Below are 22,641 nucleotides of genomic sequence, written 5' to 3'. Positions count from 1 at the left end.
TGCAGTTGGAAGTGTCTGTATCTGTCAGTTTGAAGAGCAGCCCGCTTGGCTGAGAGCTGCTAACGCGACGAGGCTGCCGCGCCCGAGGCGCCCAGAACTCATCACATTCTTGTGACTGCATCCAGTCTCCGATCTCTCTCGTGATTCTTGCTTCTGATTTCGCAGATGGGATGCTGTCGTTCGGTGTGTCTTGAGCGTAGTCGTCATTGAGCCGGGTGACGTATCCACCATCTTTACCAAACAGCCAGTGTAGGGACGTGTCTGTGATGTCTAGAGACTGTTCTGGAATGATGCCGACACTCAGTCTGTCTAGCTCTCGCTGCATCGGGATGGGTAAAGGTAGAGTATGCGTAGGGAGCAGGATGATAGATCAGGTATGAGATAATAGAATGTGGAGGAGACGTGACCGTAGAGCTAGTCCATTGAAAGCACGTCTGAAGAGGTAGCCATGTGCGGTCTAGAACAAAGGTGCCTCGAGCTTCCTTTTTGGTGGCAGGTACGCTGATGGGCGGCGTGGCAAGTGCACCTAAGTAGATCTTACGCGGTGACAGGACCTCACTCTTGCGGATACTGCAGCATACCGCTTTATCCTACTACGCTTAGAATTTATCGAGCCATCTTCTTTCGTCGGCATACGCTTTGAGATAGCCCTCCTCACTCGCAAGGGTGTTTCGCTACTTGCTTGAATGATGTAGCACGTGGTGGTCCTACCTCCTTCGGCCATCCATCGCTTTCGCATACATCTTACGTGCCGCCCATGACCAAGTCGCCATGTGCTTGCGAGGTACCGATTCCTGCATTGGCGATCCCAGTTGTCGCCTTTTCTGCCACTAGACGCGAGCCCTCTGAAGACTTCGAGATTGCCAAGCGCGACTTCTCTCCTCTCTTGGCTTTGGCCTCATTCAGCCTGGCAAGGAAGCTCGACGAAGCGGACGAGGCCTTTTCGTTGCTGGAATGCTGAGCGTCTGACATGTTGTTTACGCTCGTTGTAGCGCCCTGGTTGCCGTCTGGAGCAGGCGCGACCTCTGCTGCCTGTTGCGTATTACTAGCGTCATCGAAGAGATCCTCACGCGGTCGCAGACGTCCAACTTTGGCTACCAGCTTTGCGGACCCCAGAGCCAATAAGTCAACCGACGGTAGGGATCGCAGCGTTTCTGACTGAGTGGCAGAGTTTGCATTCGGCTTCACGAAGAACATGTCGGTTCCGACGGTCGAGGTCCAATGGCAACTCAGCAACTGGCCGTTGTACATGACCAGTGGATTTGGCGTGTGGAGGCCAACGATTTGGACTTCGCCCATGGTTGCCGTCTCTTGTCCATCGTTGCTGTCGGCGGCGAACTCGGCTGGTTGAGCTCGAGCGGCATTCAGTGCGCGCAATCGGCTCTTAAGCAGAGTCGGATGGCCTGGTCTACCCTGCGAGACCATGGGAATTTGCGCTGCAGGCACATTGGACAAGTCGAGCGGAATGTAGAAATCTTCTGTCTCATTATCGTCGTATTCGTACTCCCACTCATCCCCCTCAGGCGCGGCCATGATTAGCGGCGTTGTTGTGCGTTGGCGCGGGTTGAAGGATCGCAAAGCTAGCAGTGGTGGGGCCGGGTGAGAGAAGGGTGCAAATTGGTCGTCAACTAGAGGGGTTCGACTTGCACGGAAGCATCAGAGCTGGCAGATGTGGGTGAAATATATATGCGTATGCTGCCCGTTTCTCCATCGAAAAACCAAGCACGACTTCGTTTGAAGTATTCTCCCCGTAGCTCAGTTGGTTTAGAGCGTCTGACTGTAATATCTGCTGTTATCAGAAGGTCCCTTGTTCGACTCATGGTGGGGAGATCGTTCTTTTTTGGCGTTCCGTCGCGAGGTTGGCGGAGACCACTTCTTTTGCCTGTGTGATGATCATGAGCAGATAGGTGATTCTGCTATGTTCGGGAGTCGTGTTTTTGCGCGTTGTGGCAGGCTCAGAAAACAACAGACACAGTCCTCTACGCCACCCTTCGCCAGATGACTGAACCTTGCATTCACTACGAAGTGGCAGGGACATGCAACAAGCCACAGCTAAGACTAACTTCCCCATGGTGTGGGTGTGCGATTGCTGCAGGCCGTGCCTGGGAGCCAAGTTGCGAGCCGCATGGCTGCCGAGGTCCCCGCGGCGTCTGGAACCAGGGATGACGACGTGTGCCCAGCCGGCAGCTGTGCTACATGCATCAAACACCAAACGTACGCGCCACCCCAATGCCAACTACTGTCGCGCTGCCTGTTCCATTATCGCACTGAGTGTTTGCTCACATTAGCAATTCGACACCTTCTCAAGCCGGGTTCTTGCACGCAATCGGCTGGCCACGGCCGTCTACTCGCATCAGTAAGTGTCCTTCCGCCTATGTCCGGCCATGTTAGAGCATTCCAAGTCATCATGACCTTTCCGCTACCTCCGCGCCCTCCCCGCTTTTCCCTACACCATTAGCCCATTTCAAGCCTCTTTGGACTGTGCGATGGCCGCTCTACTGTCGATCAGGCCAGTCGCGCCCTGCACTTGCCGTGTCCGGCATCACATAGCTCTGTCGACTATCGGATCTTGGGCCACGCCTGCCGTTTTGTCAGCCATCCGGCAGTATCGGCTTCAGATCTTTCCTACCTCGAGCCAAATGTCTCCTACTTTGCCTGTTCGAGCCTGTGAACAGAAGCTAACCAGTCAGTGCCCATCGTTCCATACCTCCAGCATGGCGGAGGGCAGGTCCCACTGCAGGCGGTCCTTCCGTCATCGCTTCCGTCTTCATCCATACCTTCAATAGACGTACCTGAGTACACTCCGATAGTAACATACTCTCCCGATCCTCCGACCGAAGTCCCCCCAGACGCTGCGCAGGACGCTGCTCACTCCCACTTCCTACCTACCATCGATATTCCTACGCAGCATTCTTCCCAAACGAAACCATCTGAAGAGGCTACTACATCTTTCGCTGGTACCGACGACTCGTTGACCGAGGACGACGCTCAGATGAAGGGCAGGAAACCCGCCATCGCTGCTGCGGGTACCTTCTTTGGCTTGTTCTCGTTCTCGCAACTATACCAAAACGTTCTTTTCGAAAGCCTGACCCCCTCGAGCGAACGCGCAGACGAAGCGGCCTGGGTCGCGTCGTCTCAGTCATGGGTAGACCGGAAGGCCTGCAGTTGGTTCGGCATGTGTGGCCTGGCGCATCTGAACAAGGCGCAATGGACCACACAGACTGTGAAATCGCAGAGCCAGAGGACAACGGAAGATGGAAAGGAGGCCAAGGTCAACTTGACCGACTTCTGGAATGATGCGCGAAACATTCCAGGTGATTACAAACCGTTGGAGCAACTCGAGATACCGCAATACGTGATAGACCACGCGCCGCTCATCCACCTCTTCTCAGGAGAAGAGTACTGGCCAGGCGACATGGCAGAACACTTGATTCACACAACACCACATCTGAACTATACGCCTCTGCAAGCATCTAGCGACCACCCGAACATTAGTGATCTTGGTGACCTTAACAAGTGGGGACGGTTTGTGTACCTCCAGAGCGATGACAACGTCGAGGACCGCCCGTCCTGGCTGGGTGCGGATTACAACATACCCAACGCGCCGAATGATGGAAATGACGACGATGACGACAAAGAGTATCACAAAGTGCCTGGACATCTCACGGAGGACAAGAATGGCGAAAAGTCAAGCTGGTGGCATGTCGGTGCTGGCGATACTAGGGATCGAGGTGGCATCCGGCCAGATCCCACAGCTCCCGGTCTACCAGTCCCTTCGGAATTGCCCGAAGGCGAAGAGCTTGTTGATGACGATGATAAACACTGGCGATCAGAGCTGCGTTATGCTCGACGCAGCTTCACTGGCAAGAAAGTCGTCGGTGGTCGAAGTGATGCGCCCGTACCGCTGGTTGTTGTAGACAAGGGTGATGGTGTGGTGGACGCTTTCTGGTTCTTCTTTTATAGTTACAACCTTGGTAACGCTGTCTTCAACATTCGTTTCGGCAATCACGTTGGCGACTGGGAACATACTGTGGTCAGGTTCCAGCATGGCGAGCCCAAAGCGGTGTTCTTTAGTGAACACAGCTTTGGAGAAGCGTACACCTGGGACGCTGTAGAGAAGAGTGGACAGAGGGTAAGTTCAATGTCTCAACACCGTAAGCGACACTAACATATCTAGCCCATCGGCTTCTCTGCTACCGGTACCCACGCCATGTACGCTACGGAAGGTGTACATCCGTACGTCTTGCCTGGTGGCATTCTCCACGACGTCACAGATCGGGGCCCTCTCTGGGACCCTGTCATGAACATGTATTCATACAAGTACGACTACCGATCCGACCGCCTTGTCGCATCGAACCTCAACCCGCGCGCACCTACCTCGTGGTTCTACTTTGGAGGTCACTGGGGCGATAAGTTCTATCCACTTAGCGACCCTCGACAATACCGCTTCTTGGGCCAGTACCATTACGTCAATGGACCACTTGGTCCCCGCTTCAAGAATCTAGGGCGGCAAGAAATTTGCCAGGGTAACGGCGAGTGTGTGCTCAAGGGACGTCCAGGAGAGAAATCTAGGATCACAAAGAGGTGGGTGAACATTGGCGAGGGCGAAGAGATGAACGAAGAAGACGCAAAACGCGTGTTCGGCACAGAGTATGATTCGGCGTCTTGAAGATGCGATGACGAGGATATGACATTATTGATAGCGACCTTTTGTTGACACTCATTGTATAGCTGCACGGCGTTTGTGGCATCTGTACTATACCTGAATAGCGTCGTTCGATACCTACCTAACGCATACGTGCTTGCTCATCTTACAGAATTTTTCTCTCGTGTTGGGGAACTGGGTGACTCAATAGGCAAGTCGTCTCGCGACAGAATCTGCAGAGACGTGTTCCTTGTCATGCTTGGAGTACATTCACTTGTACTGCTGCGTTGGGTAAGTCTAGCGGGCGAAAGCGGGCGACAATCGCCGAATCGGGGCGATGATCGGAGAGGACAACATTCGGGGCATGACTGACGTGACGCGAAATGTTCGCAGCATTTTCGGGCGATGGAATGCGTATGGCGGTGCTTCATAATGGAGGGAGTCTGGCTCGGGCCTTGACGAAGGTTTTTCGGGATCATGTCATGTTCGTGATGAGAATAGCTTGCGACTGCACCTGGCCCGGTGCCGCACGCAGATCTGACAGTCTTCTAGCGTAAGGGGTGGAGGTTGCGAATCCATGAGCGAATATCGCATGCATGATTGCGTGACTGAGCGACGGCTAGAAAACGTCGCTGGCCCTTCTTCGGTTTCGCAGAGTCAGAGGGCAGGAAACATGGCGCGAATCAGTAATCGTTGGCTCATCACATCATCATCAGAGGGTGCAGCGTGTGTAGTTGGCATTTGTGGGACGCCGCGGGGGTGCTCTAGCTGCTAAAGCGGGCCTCGCTGGTTATCTCTTATCAGGGAAGTGCACCTCAGGGTCACTGAGCACGCATCTCTATTCTTGTAACCCTCGCCGCATGCTTGACGCAGGTCAGCCTCCCTTTCACATCGCTGTCGCCTTGCAAGGACGCTGCCTCTCCTATATCGCCTGTCTCCCGCGTGTTTCATTTATCTCTGGTAGACTCGTCACATCTTGTTTTACCGCACTTGCGCCTGATCACCCGCCGCCTGCAGTAGTAGCGTGTCCCTAGCGCACGACATACTGGGCATCATACACTCATCCCCTCCCACCGCTAGAAGTAGTGGTAAATGTCGCAACGAGGCATGAGGCCAACACGACGATAAGGAACACACCGCCCCCAACGCGACGCGTTGATACTATTCCATAACCTCACAATTTATCCTATCTGCCCGACGTCCACGTGCCTTGTCCGAGCACTTGACTCCTCCATCGCCACTACCGTACACGTCGCGGCACACTTCAGACTACTACACCATGGCTTTCATACAGCAGCACAGACCGCAGCCCGGAAGGCAGCTATCCTACCAAGCACCAGAACCCGCGACCGAACCCGCGACCACCTCATTACAAGCAACCAGATCTCTTGATCAATCGGAGGAATGGGTCCTCTTCTCGCCGACCGCACCTTCTGCTACCACCCGCACACATACCACCTCGACCGACCGAACTCCACGGACAGCTGGTCTGTCACGCTTCAGCGAGTTTGGCTCGCTCGAGACTGCTGCGCGGTCCGAACAAGATGATGGTGCTGGCTCATTTCTTGGGACGGAAGAGGAGCTGGACAGCCTAGATGATGGCCTACACGCGTTCCATGAGCCATCGGAATATGGTGCGCCAGTAGGCAGGCTGCAAGAGAGTGGTGATACTGTGCTACCGACCCATGACGGATTAGGCGAGTTCAAGCCGAACGCGACTATGCAGGAACACATGTGGCAGTTCGAGCGACAAAAGCGACGAGCACCCAGGCGGCGATCCAGTGTGCAGCGGCACCTCTCAGTCCTCGACGACCATGAGGACACGAATACGGAACACGAGAAGCGACAGCGCATTGAAAGGTGGAGGCTTGAGCAAAGTAAAGCATTGCTGGAAGAGATTGAAAAAGAGACAAGACGGAGGCGGCGAATGAGCATGGTCAGTACGGGAGCGAGTCGGGTTGACGCGCGAAAGGAGGCAACGGGCACAAAACCGCCTACTGCACAGTCTGTGTCGGACGTGCAGAGTGAATCTTCCGAGGAAGGCACGGAGAATCTATCATTGTGGCAACGGATAACGCGACGGGTGATCAGGGATCTGATCGGCCTGGACGAAGACACACTCTCAGTCATCTTCGGAGAGTCTTTACCCGATGAGGCTGCCACGCCTACGCCTGGAACGCCTGGCGAATTCTCAGCAGACAAAGCTCTACAAGACGCAGGTATCGACGCGTCCAGGTATTCAGATGATACCTGGCAGACGAAGCTGCTTGAGAGGGTAGCTCAGGAGTTGGGAACGTTAGTCAACCAGCTTTCTGAGCACCCAGGAGCGTTCTCCACGTACCAGCGAACACAATCAATACCAGATTACGCGGGCCTTACACCGGTATTATCAAACACGACAGTCGCATCTGAACCCCTATCTTCGAAAACCGCAAGCTCGCAACCTACCACATCTCCCGCCTCAGCTCAATTCGCTCCCACCTTTCCCGCCCAAACTTCACACACCTATAGCGAAGCATCATTATGGGGTATTGAAGAAGAACCTACCGAGACCGAAGCCACAACCTCATCCCACATCCCTCCTGCCCCCACCACAAACATCGCCGACGAGCTAGCGCGAGAGCGCGAGTACTGGGAACGCGATATTGACGTCAAAATGATCTTCAACTTTCTCATGAAACGCTTCTCCTCACGACGCCCTAGTGTACCCTCATCTTCGCAAACCATTCCCCCACCACAGCCCCTCCGCACCGCCAGCGCTCCTTCCACAACCACGAACGACAACCTCAGCTCCGCCCGCCGAGCAGCCATCATCCGCCAACATCACCCTTTGGTAAACCGGACGACGACCGATAGCAGACTCCCCACGTCGTCCGCGCCTCACTCGAGGGAGTCACGACGCTTTGCTACATACTACGCGCCCCCGACCGGTGGCAGCAAGACTAAACTCAGGAGTAGCTCTAGTTGCGCCAGTCAGAGTACCAAGAAGAGCAAGAGAAGCGGCGGGTCATCGAGAAACTACTGGGATCTTGGTGGTAGTGTGGGTAGCGGGAGTGTTGTTGGTGGCTGAGGTGAGATGGGAGATGAGATGAGATGAGACTAGACATGGACGGACGATTACGATTATTACCCTTTTAGCATTAGAATACCTTTATGAGCATGGCAGTCGCAAGAGCATAGATTATTGGAGTCGGGTTGGATGGCCCTTTTTATATGGCTAGTGTCGCTGCTGGATAGAGCGGCGAAGGAACGGTTTCTACTCTCTCACCTTGGCTATAAATCAGAATACCACTATTAGATCTTTTTCAACTCACTTGTATAAATACATTCTTACTCATTGTCATTGTGCTTGGGAGTAGACTCAAGCGAGTGGTCATCGAAAGCCTCATGTTGACGTAGGCTTCAAAGGCCTCTACTATCACAAAGCATGTCACTGCTGGAATGTACTGTAGCAGGCAACGCGTTTACTGTTGCCTCGATGGAGGTGGACAAGTCATCATGTAGCGCACAACCTCACATCATAGCAACACAAACACACGAATACGTTGGTATAGCACCATGCTACCCGCGCCAAAGTCAAAGACCCCAGCGCAGACTAGCTGGCACTTGATTGATTCTCCCTATATCCCATCCTCCCCAACCACTACCAACTTCGCGAACTAGCGCGCGAAACGACCTCACGTACGTGTTGACAACGTACTGCGGTCCAACAATTGTTGAAGCTCTGTATATCTACAGCCTGCCCTAGGCCGATCTAAATGAAAAGGAAATCCGCATAGGAAACTTTTGGAAAGTACAAACGGGCTGGTATCATGTGGGTATAGTTGTAATGCCCTGTGGACGCCGTTGAAACACTTGTTGAAAAGGCTCATTTACCCGCCTCCCAAAGATATGCAAATCTTTCTCACTCACTGACTGCGCGACGGACGCATTTGTCGTCGCGTTTATTAACTTTGAAAACGGTTGGGCTGAAGTTGATTCAAGCCCACCTTTATGTCTTAATCAAGGCGTTAGAATTAGAACTTGAGCTCCTTGGGCTTCTCCCATGTGAAGTCCTGGTTGGTGAAGTGACCGTTCTTGGCGGTCTGGAAGTAGATGGGGTTGATGAGGTTGAGCTCCTTGACGATGACACCGGGGCGGAGGTCGAAGTTGTTCTTGACAATCTCGACGAGCTCGTCAGAGGAGCGCTCCGAGGTGCCGTATGTCTCGACAAAGAGGGAGAGGGGCTCGGCGACACCGATGGCGTAGGACAGCTGCACGAGTGCGCGGCGAGCGAGCTTAGCCTGGACGAGGGACTTGGCGATCCAGCGCGCAAGGTAGGCGGCGGAACGGTCGACCTTGGAGTAGTCCTTTCCGGAGAAAGCACCACCTCCGTGAGCACCCCAGCCACCGTAGGTGTCGACGATGATCTTACGTCCGGTGAGACCGGCGTCACCCTGGGGACCACCGATGATGAAGAGACCGGAGGGTTGGATCTGGCTATGTTAGTATGCTGGACGGACGTATGGAGGTTTGTAGACGTACGTGGTAGACGGTCTTGTCATCGAGCATCTTCTCGGGGATGACCTTCTTGATGATCTTCTCCTTGATCTCCTCACGGAGCTTCTCGGTGGTGATGTCCTCGCTGTGCTGGGCAGACACGACGACGGTGTCAACGCGGAGAGGAACGACGGCACCGCCATCGTGGGCGTACTCAACGGTGACCTGGGTCTTGGTGTCGGGTCGCAGCCATGGCAGAGAGCCGTCCTTGCGGGCAGCGGTCATAGCCGAGTTCAGCTTGTGGGAGAGGAGGACGGTAAGAGGGAGGAGCTCGGGGGTCTCGTCGGTGGCATATCCGAACATGATACCCTGGTCTCCAGCACCGAGCTTCTCAAGAGCCTCCTCGTAGTGGAGACCCTGAGCAATGTCGGGCGACTGCTGCTCGATAGCAACGAGGACGTTGCATGTCTTGTAGTCGAAGCCCTTGTCGGAGCTGTCGTAACCAATGTCCTTGATGGCACCGCGGATGATCTTCTGGTAGTCGAGGTGGGCCTTGGTGGTGATTTCACCGAAGACCATGATCATACCGGTCTTAGCAGCGGTCTCGCAAGCGACCTTGGAGAGGGGGTCCTCCTTGAGGCAGGCATCGAGGATGGCGTCCGAGACTTGGTCGCTGGCACACAGTCAGATATGTCCCGAAGAAGTTGTAGAAAGTCCCGGTTTCAGCAGGTGGGGAATGCCGTCTATCGCGCCGAACGTTACGTGTCTTATCACGCACCGAACAACGGCTCTGGAAGCAATTGAAGGAATAGAAGAAGTGTACGTACCAGATCTTGTCAGGGTGACCCTCGCCGACTACAAAAGTGAAGATACGAAGTCAGTATATGCATCATATGCGTTTCGTATAGCCGCAACTTACCACTTTCACTCGTGAAGAGGAAATGGCCGCTGCCCTAAAGGCTGTTAGATGGAGGGGCGCATTAGGCGGGTTGCAAAAGTACATACTTTGTTGTTTCCGTTGGGGACAGTCATTCTTGTAAAAGGAAGTGTAGGTAAATCGTTGTGTGATAGTTTGGAAGGGCTTGCGACCTTGTGAGCTGGTATAAAGGAGGTTGGGGTAATGAAGTAGTGAAGAGATGGAGGGGTCGGAAGAAGTGCGAATAAATGGGTCTCAGACTCTCAAGACAGAAGTGCCGGCGGCCGAAACAATTGAAAAAACGGGACCATGTGCCAAGGCCGAATCCAGGGCTCGCACGCAATGTTCCTGTTAAGGTTCAAACGTCCGTTATCCCTCCAATGAGACACGCTCCCCACATGCTGCTCACCGCCTCCAAGACGCTAGGGCCCATGGCAGAAAAGGTTCCCGCCCGCAAGCACCGACGCTGTTTGTGTTAAGCCGAAGTGACGCGCCAGATCAACTGAGAGCTCAACCGCGACGATGAGTAAATATGGCACCCTGGTTATGGTATGCAGATTGCTCTTTGTGAAATGATTCTAGACTAACAAGAAAAGGGCCCTGCGGGTGAGATATATCTCCTGTTCGAACTGCATAAGAGACATCGCTGACTTCGTCAACCCGTATCTTCAGGCGCAGGAAAGTCAACGTTCTGCACAGTAAGAGATACCCGTGTACGAACTGACTTGAAACATCACTAACTTCGTACACCTATCTCTAGGCGCTCATCCAACACCTCCAGAACAGCAAGCGCCCCTGCTTCTACGTAAACCTCGACCCCGCCGCCGAAGAATTCGCATTCGAGCCCGACCTCGACATCAAAGACCTCATCAGCCTCGAAGATGTAATGGAAGAAATGAGCCTCGGCCCCAACGGCGGGCTAATCTACTGCTTCGAGTTCCTCATGGAGAACCTCGACTGGCTGACGGACCCCCTCGAAGAAGTCACCGAAGACTACCTCATCGTCTTCGACATGCCAGGGCAAATCGAACTCTACACACACGTACCCATACTACCGGGCTTGGTCAAGCACCTCATGACGGGCTCCCTCAACATCCGCATGTGCGCCGCGTACCTCCTCGAAGCGACGTTTGTTATCGATCGGCCGAAATTCTTCTCGGGGACACTGTCTGCGATGAGCGCTATGATGATGCTGGAGATGCCGCATATCAATATACTGAGCAAGATGGATTTGGTCAAAGGGCAGATTGCGAAGCGCGACCTTAAGCGCTTCGTTGATGTCGATGCGGATCTCATCGAGGACGATCCTGCGCGCAAGAAGCACACGCCAGAGGAGGAAAGGCAATACAAAGATCCGGCGTCGACTGAGAGTCTCATGAGCGGGTCGTCGTTTCATAAGCTTAACAAGGCTGTAGCAGAGCTCATCGATGGCTTCAGCATGGTTTCTTTCCTCAAACTAGACGTTCAGGATGAGGATAGTCTCGGTGCGGTGCTGAGTTACATTGACGACGCCATTCAGTTCCACGAGTCGCAAGAGCCCAAGGAACCGAAGGATATGGAGGTCGAGTGATTTTCACATCCCAAAGGGTTTGCATTCAAGGTGTTTTGGCTACGGTAGGCATGTCTGGCATTTGCGGGCGTTTACGAATTACGATGGTTGGAGCATACATGGGCGGTGGGGGTGACGGACAACACGAGCAGAGATACGATACCCAATACAAAGAACAATCATGAGTATTCACCTAGTGCACTACATTGATGAGAATTATACGAGATACACTATTGCATGTACGGAAGTACGTGTGTTCGGGGGAAACGGCTTATTTGTGTAGTATTACCCGAAACACGGCGTATTATGTACCCCTTGCATCAACGTACAGTATGGTGCAGGTGGTAAGCCAGCACAAGGCCTCGGTATCTGCCTCCTGTATACGTATATGTCCGATTCATAACCTGGCGTAATCCAACGAACGACTCCCAAGAGATTCGTGTAGTCGCCCAACGGCTCGGGATACGTTCGGAGCCGCACGGTGCTCGAATGAAGCGACGAGAAGACGGTACCCGTTTTCCAACTCTGCGCTTCACGAAGATATGTCGTTGTGCATTAGCGCCGCCGTTTCCGATCCCTTCTTGCATGCTGTCAGCCTTCTTTGTGCCAACTCATGTGTAGGATCCGTGGTATCCGCGACTCAAGGCATCGGTGCAGTGAGCTTGCATCACGCAATCTCACCTGCGCCGGCTCCTATCACCACTAGCCTGCTGCGCAGCCTGCTGAGCGGCCTCGTGCCCCAGCTCACCACGCAATGCCTTGAGCTTAGCCTCTACCTCCTCCTTCTTCTTAGCCTCCTTATCCAACTGCCTCTCCACATCCTCCATCTTCTGCTTGAAGAAGTCCTGCAGCGCCTGCTCTTGTTCCTGGCTGAAAGGAACCTCATCGGCTCCCTTCTCCGGTAGCTGTGCGCTGCGCTCGCCGTTGGGCAGACCGCGTCTGAGCCTGCCGTTCGCACCGAGCGAGGCTTTCTTAGAGCCGCCCTTGCCGGCGGGTATGAGGTAATTCCACTGGTCTTCCGATGTGAGGGCGTCGAAGAGGGCTTCGGTGGGTTCGTTAAACTGCACCACTTCGAGGAACTCGGAGCGCACGCAGCCTGTTCGCTCCTGCTCTGCTTGCATCTTCTCGTCGCCGTACTTTTCCAGTTGCAGGAAGTGTTGTCGGTATTGCGCCTTCTCGCCTGAGATGGGCTGGAAGTGCAGTCTTATGTCGATGTTGAAACCTCCCCATCCTGTCTCGGTCACTTCGAATGGCGGCTTTTCTACCATGCGCAAAGGGTTCTCGTATGTGTTGAATATCTTGAACGATACTTTGTTCAGCCAGGCTCGGATGTCGGGGTCGCCGTCGGGTACGCGCACGTATACGGTCCAGCGCTTCGTGTGGTCGTCGGGTACGCCTTTAGGGCGGTCGGGGTGGCCTACTGGGGGCAGCTGCCAGGCTTCGGAGCCGATTACTGCATGGGATGAGTAAAAGACTGGGTATGCTGGTTGTGCTGCGTCCTACTGAGGTTGCGACTGATGCGCTTGTTCTGCCCATCATCAGTATGCGCCTACAGCTGTATCGAAGCGGCCGACTTGCCTTGACGCGCTTATTTGAGGCGGGCGCAGGCATCTTGTGAGTCGCGCGGGATGAGATTCAGCAAAAACGGTCTTGTGTGTTTTGTGAAGTGGTTTGCGCAAATGATAAAGTCGTGTATTCTGTCAAAGGTCGAGCTACGACTGGCACCGATATGCAGGCACGCAGGCTAACAGCTAATCCTTGTCAGCCCGCCCCGCCTACTTGTCCTGGCCCTTTCCACCTCCCTTCTCGTCTCTCGTCCTCTGGTTGTACAATTTCTCTTGCTTTCCAGCGTTCGGCTTTCCTTCGATCCTGTCTAGCGAGTCCTCGATCAGCCCAATATGACCGCGTAGCGTTCCTTCTATCTCGTCCAAGCGCGCCTCCTGCTCCTCCTCCATGTGGTCCAGCTTCTTCGTCACCCGAGATCCTGTAGAATACAACGGTTAGAACATCAACATTAAGCGCTGCATATTGGAAGTGGATTTGAAGGGAATATGCAGTACCAAGATATGTCGCGAATCCGGCTACAACGGTGAGGTTGGTGCCTACGAGGACAAGGTCGTTCTTGAAGAGGTTTCTGAAGGCTTGCATGATAGCTTAGTGTATGAATATTGGTTTCGTCTGGAAAGATGCGAAGTACAAGCCAGCAGTTACAATGCCATATTGCATTTGGCTCTGGAGGAGGGTTCCCGTACGCTAATATGGAGCGTCATGACGACATGGACTTTCTTTCTACTGGTCAGAACTGCGAGTGCGACGTGCCTTACAACGCCATAGTGCTAATAACAGGTTCATCCTGTCTAGTCCATATGTATGTCTTGTTTGAATATGTCGTGACATGGAGCAACGACGCGACCTCTATGCAAGACGCGGAGGTGAACAGCATCTCCGCATATCCCTGTTCGATCTTACGCGACAGACGCGAAGTGGAGTGACATCAGCACTCGTCCCTTTCCATCAGCCATTGCTCTAGCAGACAACATTTTGACCATCTGTCTGATCAACCACCACACAACACAACAATGGCCTCAACAACAGCACAAGCTGCAAAGAAGAAACTCGTGGTATGCGGCGGCAATGGCTTCTTGGGTATGCAATTGAGGAATTCCCCCGAGCTAGCTCGAGCAATAGCTTTACACCAGCACGACAGCTAGCTAACGTAGCAAACAGGTAGCCGGATATGTAGAGCAGCAGCACATAGAGGCTGGAGCGTAACCTCAATCTCGTACGCCCTTCCAATTCCACTCCAAATCAACTCAATCCTCTACTAACACCCTCCCAGACGCTCCGGCACACCCCACTGGTCCTCCGTCTCCTCGTCGCAAACACCACCCGACTGGTCCGAGAAGGTCTCATGGCAGAAAGGCGACATCCTCGACCCAGAATCCTACACAAAACATCTCGAAGGCGCAGATGCCGTAATACACAGCATGGGCATACTGCTAGAAGCGGACTACAAAGGCGTAATTAGCGGACGGGAGAGCCCAATCAAAGGACTACAACGCGCCTTCAGCAGCACCAAGGCCGGAACACAGAATCCGCTCACACGGAAGGAGGGGGAGAAGTTGAGGCCGCAGGAGAGCGATGGGCAGCTTACGTATGAGATCATGAATCGGGATACTGGTATGTTGGCGCTGGCATTGCTGTTGCTTTCTCAATTGGCGCAAACGACTGACTATATTGTGTAAACAGCCGTTTCCCTAGCCCAAGAAGCCTCAACCCGCAAAGTCCCAACCTACCTCTACATCTCCGCTGCAGCCGGAACACCCATCCTCCCCGCACGCTACATCACAACGAAACGCGAAGCCGAGTCCCTCATCGCATCTACCTTCCCTACCATGCGATCGATCTTCATTCGCGCGCCCTTCATGTACGATAGCAGCCGCACGTTCACACTGCCTATCGCGGCAGCGGGCGGTGTGGCTGCGATGATAAACAGCGCGGTTGGAGGAAGGCTGACATGGCTCATGGGCGCAGGTGGCATTAAGCCACTGAAAGCAGATCTAGTGGGTGAGGCGGTTGTAGAGGCATTGGAAGATGAGGATGTTAGGGGCCCAGTTGAAGTGCCTGAGATTGAGAAGTTGGGTACGAGGGCGTGGAGGAAGAATATGCTATAAAGCAAATAAAGATCTAGCTATGTGGTGGAATGATGTTCTGTTCACGCTACTTCAACAACTTCGATCGCATCTATCTAGCATACTGGGGTAGACTCCGAACATTTGTGCTCGACTAGGTCTGCTACGAAGCAGCTTCCCCTCCTTGAGCCGTACCCAGAACCCTGAAGAGCACACACGGTAGCATGTACCCTTAGGGTCGCTGTGAATCAGATACGACTCAGAAGAGCCGAACTTCTGCGTAGTGGAGTTTGAAGCAGCGCTGTAAGGTGGCTGTTCAGGCCCTAGCACGACCCTTCTGCACTAGCCTAAGAGGCTTCTTCTCTTTATGCTTCTCCTTTATGCCGCATGGAAACTGGGACTCGCGACTGGATATAGTATCCGTACCCACATGCATTCAAACACTCTGCGATTGCGACAAGACTGCAAGGCCAGATAATACCCAGGCTCACTTCTTCTTATGCCCACCCCCATTCACCAACTTCTTCTTCATATGCTTCGGCATCTTCTCCTTCCTCTTCTCACGCTTCTCCTCCTTGATCGCCTTCTTATGCGCCACCTTCTCGTCATGATCGACATGCTTCTTTCCACGGCTGGGGCCCTTGTCGAAGATACTTTGATCAACCTCAGATCCAGAGCTACCATCGTCAGACTCAGCATCGGAGGCATCAGAGCCGTTGTTGACGACGTTGTCGGCAAGGAGGGCTTGGTAGGGAAGGTCGGAGGCACCACCGGCGTTGACGAGTTCGGCGTCGCGTTCGATGTCATAGACTTGTTCGAGGGTTTGGGGAATGTATTGATTGCGGAAGACGTCGTCGTCTTCCTCCTCTTTCTTCCGTTCCTCCTCGGTCAAGGGTTCTTTGCTTAGGAGGCTGCGGATGCTCTCTTCCATTCGCGTCTGCTCCTTGACAGTCTTGGCACCTGCTGCACTTGTAATGTAGGCGTAAGCCTTGCGCTCACTCAGCGTCTCGACGTTGCGGGAGCGGAAGAAGTCAGATACGTTCTTGACATCCATGCGCAGGAACTCGAGAGAGCGAGGATGGTCGTGTTCGACGGCTTGCGAGACATCGATGATCCATTGCTTACCCTCGTGGTACAGGACGTTGTACTCGCTCAAATCTGCGTGGACAAGACGACATGTCTGGTACATTATGCGCATGTATGCCAGCATCTCGAGATATAGACTTGTCCACTTCGCATCTTCCTCCTCTGCTGTGAGACCCTCGAAGCGCACATCCTTCAGACGAGGCGCTGCCTTGCCTTTGCGGTCGCCCACGAAGCCCATGACAAGGACGTGATTCCGCAGCGCATGAGCCATTGGTGATGGGATGCCTGCGTCGTGTATCCTGGCCAGATTCCTACGCTCCTTGTCTGCCCACATTCGTACCATGGCGCGGTTGTTGCTCTTGTTGTATCCCTGCCTGAAGCGGAACTCGCCCTCGACATACTTTGCGCGGTCCTTGAAAACGAGAATAGACGTCTTGTACACCTTGACGGCACGGTGGATGGGGTCCGCGTCCTCCTCTGGCGCTTCGGTCATGGCATGGTATACGTTGGCTTCTTTGCCCGTGGAGATGACACCGTGAATCTCTGAGATTACGCCGCGGTTTATGAGTTGCAGCAGGATCATCTGCGTCCTCCGATCCAAAACTTGTTCGGTTGTCGCGCGGTCTGCCTTGTCCTTGTCCCTTGCGTTACCCCCGGACGCACCCGTCATGCGCCCGGTGAGGCGAATCTTGCCCGCATGCTTCGCGAGGGAGGCGACTTGGTCGTCGATGGAGGCGTTTGTGTTGGCGGACGGCTTCTGTGGATTCGACTTGGGCTTGTGATCGTCTGCGATGTTCGTGTCGTTTAGCTTTCGCTGGCGGTTGTAGGCCTTGGTGAAGTCGTGGTGGTCGCCCGATATTAATTCTGGCACTATCTCGTCCTCGTCCTCGAAAAGGTCGTCAATTTCGTTGTCATCGTCGTTAGTGGGCGTTTCGTTTGTGACGGGCTTTTCGACCTGGTCAACTTCTTCATGTTGTTGCTGTGGCAGCGCTACTCCTCCGTCGGTGGTGGCCATAGTTGGTTGTGTGTGGAATGTTTACAGGATCTGAAGGATCGGCATGGGTATGTATATCTCGTCACACGTGAAATTCGAATAATTCTGCCACCGAGGGGCAACGGCGGGGCGAGCCCTGGAAGGCGGTGTAGCGACAGGTCACGTGCCGATAGTGAGCCCTGCCTACGGGCGCAAGTGAGCTTCGGCTTCGGTTGTGAATCTTGGTAGCCAGAAAAAATCAAGTGAAAAGCTTACTAGCTGTTTCCGGGTAGCGCCCCGTGTACACCTGCATCTCACATGTCTGGCACCGGGCGTCGGAGCGACTGCGCCGCCTACCAAACTGCACCTGTCAGACATGCCCCTTTGCACCCTCTCCGCGCGTCCGATGCGCCGACATGTTTGCAACCGGCCGTTGGAGAGACGTCATTGATAGACGGATGATCGCCAAGATTAGATAGGAGAGCGCGCATCGCTCCAGCTGTCAGGGCTGCCCAGGTGCGCATCGCAATGACGGGAAACGTCAATCCCTCCCACTTGCTGGGCGCAGCGGCACAGCCACATCCACACAGCCGGCCAACGCCCAAAGCATAAGAATTAGTGGCTGGGAAGAAGAAACATGAGCCAGATGATGCCAGGCACTTCTCCATTCTGATAGGCGCCTGCGGCGTCGCCGCCAGAACGGGCACCGCGGCTCGACTATCCTGACACGCCCTAGTCTCCACAGACGGCTGGTGAAACACTTCAGGAGAGCCATCACGACCATTCAGGTCTACGCAGCGCTTGAACTGGAGACATGTTGCATGGGCTTGAGAAGCCGCATGGACTTCGGCCGCTGGCCGCTGATGCGCGTCCTGGCGCGCAGGGGAGATTGCTTCGTATAGCATTTCGTGACTTTTAATAGTCGGTGCTCCTCTGACACGCAGCACTGGCCTGCACTCTTTGTCTAACCTTTCATACTTCACACTCTCTCAGTCGATTCTCTGGACGCAGGTCGACCTCAGTCACTACATTCTTTTCAACGCTCGCTTGCGAAGCACTACATTCCTTAACACCACTCTACGCATTGTTGACATTGTGTCTTGCGTGTGAAACGACTCCGTACAGCACATCTCGGACAGCTACTTCTTTTTGTCTTATCAACTTATCTCGAACAACTAGACTTTACCGAGATATCCACCATGCGTTTCTCCACATACTCTATCGCGAGCGTGCTGGCTGCTCTGGCCAGCGCTCAGACCTTCACCGATTGCAACCCCATGGAGAAGAAATGCCCTAACAACCCTGCCATGCCGCAGAATTGGGAAACCGACTTCACTGCCGGAAAGGATGCTATTAAGGGATGGAAGCAGACTGCCGGTTCCCTGAAGTATGGACCTGAGGGTGCTGAGTTCACTGTTGCCAAGAAGGGTGATGCTCCCACCATTGGATCCGAGGCCATGCTTCACTTTGGATACGTCGAGGTCGTCATGAAGGCAGCTCCCGGCGTTGGCATCATCTCCTCCATTGTCCTTCAGTCTGACAACTTGGATGAAGTCGACTGGGAATGGATCGGAGGTGTAGACAGCCGTGTACAGCAGAACTACTTCGGCAAGGTATGTGAACACAATTCGTACTAGTTTTTATAGGAGACTAATACCATCCAGGGCAACACTACCACATACGATCGCATGATCGAGGCTGATGCTCTCAACAACCAGAACGAGTTCCACAAGTACGCTCTCAACTGGACTTCTGAATCGCTCACCTGGATTGTTGACGACAAACCTACCCGCACATTGAACTTCGCCGATGCCAACGGCGGCAAGAACTACCCCCAGACCCCCTGCAATGTTCGTCTCGGAAACTGGCCTGGTGGTGACTCCAAGGACGAGGGAACTCGCCAGTGGGCAGGAGGTAACGTCACCTACGATGATGCGCCCTTTACCATGACCGTCAAGAGCATCAAGGTCATCAACTACTCGCCCGGCAAGGAGTATGAGTGGACCGACAAGACTGGCGACTTCAAGTCCATCAAGGTCATCGATGCCGGTAACACAGAGGGTGCTCCTGTGAACAGCGTAGCCATCGAGGACTCCGCTGCTGCAACCGGAGCTCCCATCGAGTCTGGCATCGACGCCCCAGCCGCCACAGGCGGTTCCGACAGCGGTTCCGACTCAAAGCCCTCCGGTGCATCCACCACTTGCACAGAGAGCGACGCAGCAAAGCCCACACCTCCCGCTGTCCCAGCCGGCGGCAACGGCGGATCCGGCTTCAACTACCCAACCGGCGGCGCCGCTGTCCCCCAAGAGTCTGGCAGCCCTGACTCTCCCACTGGCAGCGACAGCGAAGATGAGCCTTGCGAGTGCGGTACTGCTACCGTCACCGTCACCGGCGCTCCCCCAGCCATCACCAACGCACCACCCGCCACCTTCACGACTGAGTACCCTGCCGTGCCCATCTCCAGTCTGATCACTTCCGCGGCAGCTTCATCTCCTCCCTACCCCACCGAGTCCGGTCTGGAAATCGACACTAGGTCTGCACCTGGTGTTGTTGTGCCATCAATTGCGCCTACTGGTGCGCTGCCCCAGCCCTCTGGCAACGCTACCTTCTCTGCTCCACCATCGCAGTTCACCGGTGCGGCGAGCCATGTCAAGGCCGGTGGTCTTGTCGGTGCTGTTATGGGTGCTGTCTTGCTTGCTTTCTAGATCGCTTGACGGGATACTGATGACATGGGAAAATATATGCAAGGGGAAAATACGTTGGTTGTAAATATTATTTCTGTGGTAGAGCGTTCGATACGCACACTACATTTTTGACGACAAAGACATGTTTTGATCAAATTCCTTGGTCCGTTGAAGGTGAGTCTTTAGGGAGACTCGCTACTAAACTTTGCCATGCGTGAGATACTACCGATAGAACTTGTCCTTCCTAGCCGGCTTCCCATCCATAAGTCCAATCCTCCCTACATCATCATTAGGTTCCATGTCGGCAACGAACCCTGGAATCTCATGCAAAGCCTCGCATTCTTCAACATCAGCAGTTGTAGAATACCGTTGAAGCTTCGCTCGGTACGTCTGCTGCAACTCGGCCCCAAGCCTGAACATTGTATGCCCATCCAGAATCGCGCCCCATCGTCGCCGGAAGCCATAGACAAGGCAGAGACCTGAGCTGATCAACGCCCACAATCCAAATAAAGCAACAGGAACAGCGGCTGGCATAACGCCCGGTTCAATTACGGTGCCAGCGACAAAAGCCGTGAGGTCGGGGACGTGTGACTTGAGGCTTGTTCTGTTGATTCCGATGAAGTCTCGACCGTCATTGTACATGAGCTTGATGGCGTAGGTGGAGTAAGCTTGTAGAAGAACCTGCCGAAGTTGGTCGGCTTGCAGATATTCGAGTTGAGCAATGGCTCTCAGGTTGCCATCAGCAATCTCTGCAGCATTCACTATAGATGTGTCAAACGGTGACGGTAGGCCTATCGATTCAAACAGCCATCTCAGCCAACCATCGTCTTTGATGTTGAGTGTACACGCGAGTGTCTCTGCGCCAAAGCGTTTCGCACAATCATTCTTCATAGTAGGTACCGGAGTGTCGCTCCGTTGGAAGTTGGAGTAGGTAGATCGCACGCCGTCGATGTCTGCTGAGCCTACACTGCTGCTTGACGTACAGGATACACCGATAGCTTCGAGTTTCTTACCATAAACATCGACGTACTCACCAGTCAGCGACTCAATATTACGGACGATGGTGCTGTCCATAGAAACAAAAGACAGGGGATGTATCTGCCACAACAGAACCTCAAAAGTAGTCTTGTGTTCGATTCCGGGATACGGTTTTGAAGGATCCTCTTGCAGATCATGGTAGCAGTAAGACGTTGGTGGGTCTTCCCTCTCACTAGACCAACCGCAGGGAGGCTCGTCTTTTGAGCCTGTTGGTGGGGACAGGGATTGATACGCAGTCTCTATAACTCCACCGATATATAAAGCCCATCCCAGTAATCCGGGCTCGAATAGTCCAGCGAAATTCCATCCGGACATTCTCTTTACCTCCACGAGGGTATTGTTGTCATGGAGGCGGTATGACTTGTACTTGATTCGGTCATCATCGTCGATGCTGGAGGTAGCAGCTAGACCCGGGGCGCCGGTCGTTCTTAACGGGAAGGCTGATGTTGGAGATTTGTCGATGGGAGGATCCTCATCCGCACTTCGTGCGGTTCTTGTTTGTTCGAAATCACGAAAAACCCTGTTGCTTCGCCAGACGTCCGTTGAAAATCGACGGTCTTTTAAGAGAACGAAGTCAGACAATTTGTCTACGATGTTGCAGTCGTAATGCAGCAACAGACCCCAAGCTTTTCCCTCGATAGGCGTTTCACCTTGAGCGGTCAAAAATACTTCTTCGACGCTCTCAGTGTTCGGCAGTATCACAGGAACATTCTTCAAAAACTCCTTCTTCGATCGATTGAAGTTCTCAGGTGTATAAACAGCACCGTGTCCGAAAACACGTGCGCCGATGTAGGATCCTCTAGACGGCCTACGGCCCCCAGGGTCGGCGTTGAACGTCGATTGAACGAATCCGGTAACATCCGCTCCTTGCCCAGGCTTACCATGAAGGAAACCACTGGTAATCTCAAGACAAAGACCTGATAAGGGCCAAGCGACGAAGACAACCACGCTTGGAAGTGCTAGAACGAACCACAGCCGAGAAGGGATCTTGCTACGCTGGTTGCGCGCCCTGCGTCTTTGCACAACCCATTTGATTGCTTTCATCCAGCCCCCAGGGCCAGATCATGTGTTGTCAGCATGCAACATAAGACGCATGGCATCTTCAACTCTCCAGGTTCGTTCCATAAGCATGCCAGCCTCTGCGCCAGCCAGTCCGTAGAGACTTAAGCTCATTCCGATCACTCCCGCGACGAACCAACCGTAGAAGACCCATTTGGCACCCGGTGGTCCGAAGGCTGCTGTCGAGTCGGGGTGGAGTGAGGCGAGGTAGATGCGCCAGATGGTGATGAAATAAGATACTACGATTACCGGTCCAAGGATGCCGACTATCGTGCGGAAGTAAAAGCGGCGAAGAGGTTGACCGAATGAACCGATGCCCGCTTCTGGTGAGATATTAGAATCCGCACCATCCATATGCTCTGAGGTGAGACTGGCTGCGTGGTTTTGCAAATAGACTTCGGACGGGTGATCGACCGCACCCGCACCAGAACTCTGCGAGTAGTCGTTGACGCTCTCATTCTGGGGATATGATTTGACATTGCCATTGTGTTGATGTTGAGTACTTTCAAGGTTCTGTTGGTGATCGTATTCTGAGGCGAAGCCGTGCTCAGAGAGCAGGCTGACTGAGGAGACCTCCGTC

At 53.8% G+C, this 22,641-nt stretch overlaps 10 protein-coding genes and 1 non-coding gene across 11 annotated transcripts; 6 read left to right on the top strand and 5 right to left on the bottom strand.

Annotated features, from left to right (window-relative positions):
* Positions 1–744: 744 nt before the first annotated feature.
* J4E85_000391 (uncharacterized protein) lies at positions 745–1,533 on the bottom strand (the record flags this gene model as incomplete). The annotated part of the gene is made up of 1 exon (XM_051464682.1): positions 745–1,533. The coding sequence occupies one exon, from the start codon at positions 1,531–1,533 to the stop codon at positions 745–747; it is 789 nt and encodes a 262-aa protein (XP_051331203.1).
* Positions 1,534–1,744: 211 nt separating this feature from the next.
* Positions 1,745–1,830, top strand: J4E85_000390. The gene has a single exon. It is a non-coding gene; the product is annotated as a tRNA-Tyr (tRNA).
* An 884-nt stretch (positions 1,831–2,714) lies between these two features.
* J4E85_000389 (uncharacterized protein) lies at positions 2,715–4,669 on the top strand (the record flags this gene model as incomplete). The annotated part of the gene is made up of 3 exons (XM_051464681.1): positions 2,715–2,751; positions 2,787–4,132; positions 4,178–4,669. 3 exons carry the CDS (start codon positions 2,715–2,717, stop codon positions 4,667–4,669), a joined length of 1,875 nt encoding a protein of 624 aa, XP_051331202.1.
* A 1,255-nt stretch (positions 4,670–5,924) lies between these two features.
* J4E85_000388 (uncharacterized protein) lies at positions 5,925–7,715 on the top strand (the record flags this gene model as incomplete). The annotated part of the gene is made up of 1 exon (XM_051464680.1): positions 5,925–7,715. The coding sequence occupies one exon, from the start codon at positions 5,925–5,927 to the stop codon at positions 7,713–7,715; it is 1,791 nt and encodes a 596-aa protein (XP_051331201.1).
* Positions 7,716–8,661: 946 nt separating this feature from the next.
* On the bottom strand, positions 8,662–10,156 carry J4E85_000387 (uncharacterized protein; the record flags this gene model as incomplete). Its single annotated transcript, XM_051464679.1, has 5 exons — positions 8,662–9,120; positions 9,170–9,797; positions 9,952–9,979; positions 10,044–10,077; positions 10,130–10,156. 5 exons carry the CDS (start codon positions 10,154–10,156, stop codon positions 8,662–8,664), a joined length of 1,176 nt encoding a protein of 391 aa, XP_051331200.1.
* Positions 10,157–10,562: 406 nt separating this feature from the next.
* Positions 10,563–11,610, top strand: J4E85_000386 (uncharacterized protein; the record flags this gene model as incomplete). Its single annotated transcript, XM_051464678.1, has 2 exons — positions 10,563–10,589; positions 10,801–11,610. The coding sequence occupies 2 exons, from the start codon at positions 10,563–10,565 to the stop codon at positions 11,608–11,610; spliced, it is 837 nt and encodes a 278-aa protein (XP_051331199.1).
* A 656-nt stretch (positions 11,611–12,266) lies between these two features.
* Positions 12,267–13,200, bottom strand: J4E85_000385 (uncharacterized protein; the record flags this gene model as incomplete). Its single annotated transcript, XM_051464677.1, has 3 exons — positions 12,267–13,042; positions 13,093–13,117; positions 13,174–13,200. 3 exons carry the CDS (start codon positions 13,198–13,200, stop codon positions 12,267–12,269), a joined length of 828 nt encoding a protein of 275 aa, XP_051331198.1.
* A 164-nt stretch (positions 13,201–13,364) lies between these two features.
* On the bottom strand, positions 13,365–13,737 carry J4E85_000384 (uncharacterized protein; the record flags this gene model as incomplete). The annotated part of the gene is made up of 2 exons (XM_051464676.1): positions 13,365–13,573; positions 13,650–13,737. 2 exons carry the CDS (start codon positions 13,735–13,737, stop codon positions 13,365–13,367), a joined length of 297 nt encoding a protein of 98 aa, XP_051331197.1.
* Positions 13,738–14,168: 431 nt separating this feature from the next.
* Positions 14,169–15,263, top strand: J4E85_000383 (uncharacterized protein; the record flags this gene model as incomplete). The annotated part of the gene is made up of 4 exons (XM_051464675.1): positions 14,169–14,235; positions 14,317–14,371; positions 14,429–14,769; positions 14,839–15,263. 4 exons carry the CDS (start codon positions 14,169–14,171, stop codon positions 15,261–15,263), a joined length of 888 nt encoding a protein of 295 aa, XP_051331196.1.
* Positions 15,264–15,708: 445 nt separating this feature from the next.
* Positions 15,709–17,322, bottom strand: J4E85_000382 (uncharacterized protein; the record flags this gene model as incomplete). Its single annotated transcript, XM_051464674.1, has 1 exon — positions 15,709–17,322. One exon carries the CDS (start codon positions 17,320–17,322, stop codon positions 15,709–15,711), a length of 1,614 nt encoding a protein of 537 aa, XP_051331195.1.
* A 1,157-nt stretch (positions 17,323–18,479) lies between these two features.
* J4E85_000381 (uncharacterized protein) lies at positions 18,480–19,985 on the top strand (the record flags this gene model as incomplete). The annotated part of the gene is made up of 2 exons (XM_051464673.1): positions 18,480–18,893; positions 18,945–19,985. The coding sequence occupies 2 exons, from the start codon at positions 18,480–18,482 to the stop codon at positions 19,983–19,985; spliced, it is 1,455 nt and encodes a 484-aa protein (XP_051331194.1).
* Positions 19,986–22,641: the final 2,656 nt, after the last annotated feature.

Source organism: Alternaria conjuncta, assembly GCF_024043145.1.
Source record: "Alternaria conjuncta strain BMP 0040 chromosome Unknown scaffold_1, whole genome shotgun sequence".
NCBI classification, from domain to species: domain Eukaryota; kingdom Fungi; phylum Ascomycota; class Dothideomycetes; order Pleosporales; family Pleosporaceae; genus Alternaria; species Alternaria conjuncta.
The sequence above is the reverse complement of the archived record's forward strand: the minus strand, read 5'-3'. Positions and strand labels throughout refer to the sequence as shown.